Source organism: Limulus polyphemus, unplaced genomic scaffold, assembly GCF_000517525.1.
Source record: "Limulus polyphemus unplaced genomic scaffold, Limulus_polyphemus-2.1.2 Scaffold6683, whole genome shotgun sequence".
Classification (NCBI taxonomy): domain Eukaryota; kingdom Metazoa; phylum Arthropoda; class Merostomata; order Xiphosura; family Limulidae; genus Limulus; species Limulus polyphemus.
In genome coordinates, this window is record NW_013672293.1 from 20,223 (window position 1) to 20,995 (window position 773).

At 35.6% G+C, this 773-nt stretch overlaps 1 protein-coding gene across 1 annotated transcript in view; it reads right to left on the reverse strand.

Annotated features, from left to right (window-relative positions):
* The window catches only part of LOC106473967 (probable C-mannosyltransferase DPY19L1), a gene marked incomplete at its 5' end in the record, with an annotated part of 31,893 nt that overhangs the window by 4,192 nt on the left and 26,928 nt on the right, over positions 1-773 (reverse strand). The window contains one exon of the mRNA XM_013934656.2: positions 16-141. Within this exon, the coding sequence (XP_013790110.2) occupies positions 16-141 (126 nt within the window). The remainder of the gene's footprint in view (positions 1-15; positions 142-773) is intronic.

The following is a 773-nucleotide window of genomic DNA, read 5'->3' on the forward strand; positions in this document are numbered from 1 at the left end:
CCTGGCAATACTTACCTACTTTTACCAAAACACCATTTAGTGTCAAGAACGACAAATTGAGCACCTAGTTTTTTCAGCTGATGGTACGTTTCATCTGGAGACTTACGGCTGTAAATGGTGTAAACTTTCTGTGTCCGCTCCCTGGTAAAAAAAAATCAAGGTGTTATATTTGAAGAATAAATAAATAATAATATGAAACCCAAGAATTTTGAGCACTATCAGTGTGACAATATAATAATAACCTTTTGGGGGCAACGTGGGACCTACTGGTCCATCTCGGCTGTTCCATCATCTAAACTAAACTATTAATAAATAAATTTTAAAAAGATCTTAAAGCCAGCCATTATTATTCATATACTTCAAAAACTTTTTCTTAAACACTTGAGTTATTGTTTCTACAACATTCAAAGGCCAGCCACCCTGTTAGAAAAATAAAACTGTCTTAGCTGAAGATGACTCCTACCTTGCCAAAGTTTATATTTGTGTCCCTTAGTCCTACTATTCTCATTGTTAAATTTGAAAAAAGATGATGCATCAACACTATCAATTCCCTTTACAATCTTAAACACCTCAATTAGATCCCCATTAACTCTTCTTTTTTCAAGAGAAAACAATTTGAGAGATTTCAACCTCTCCTCATATGACAACCCCTCAATCCCAGGAGCCATTCTAGAAACCCTCCTCTGAACCCTTTCCAATAATTCAATGTTCTTCCTAAGGTAATGAGCCCTAGAGTGCACACAATATTCTAAATATGGCTTAACCAGTGGCCT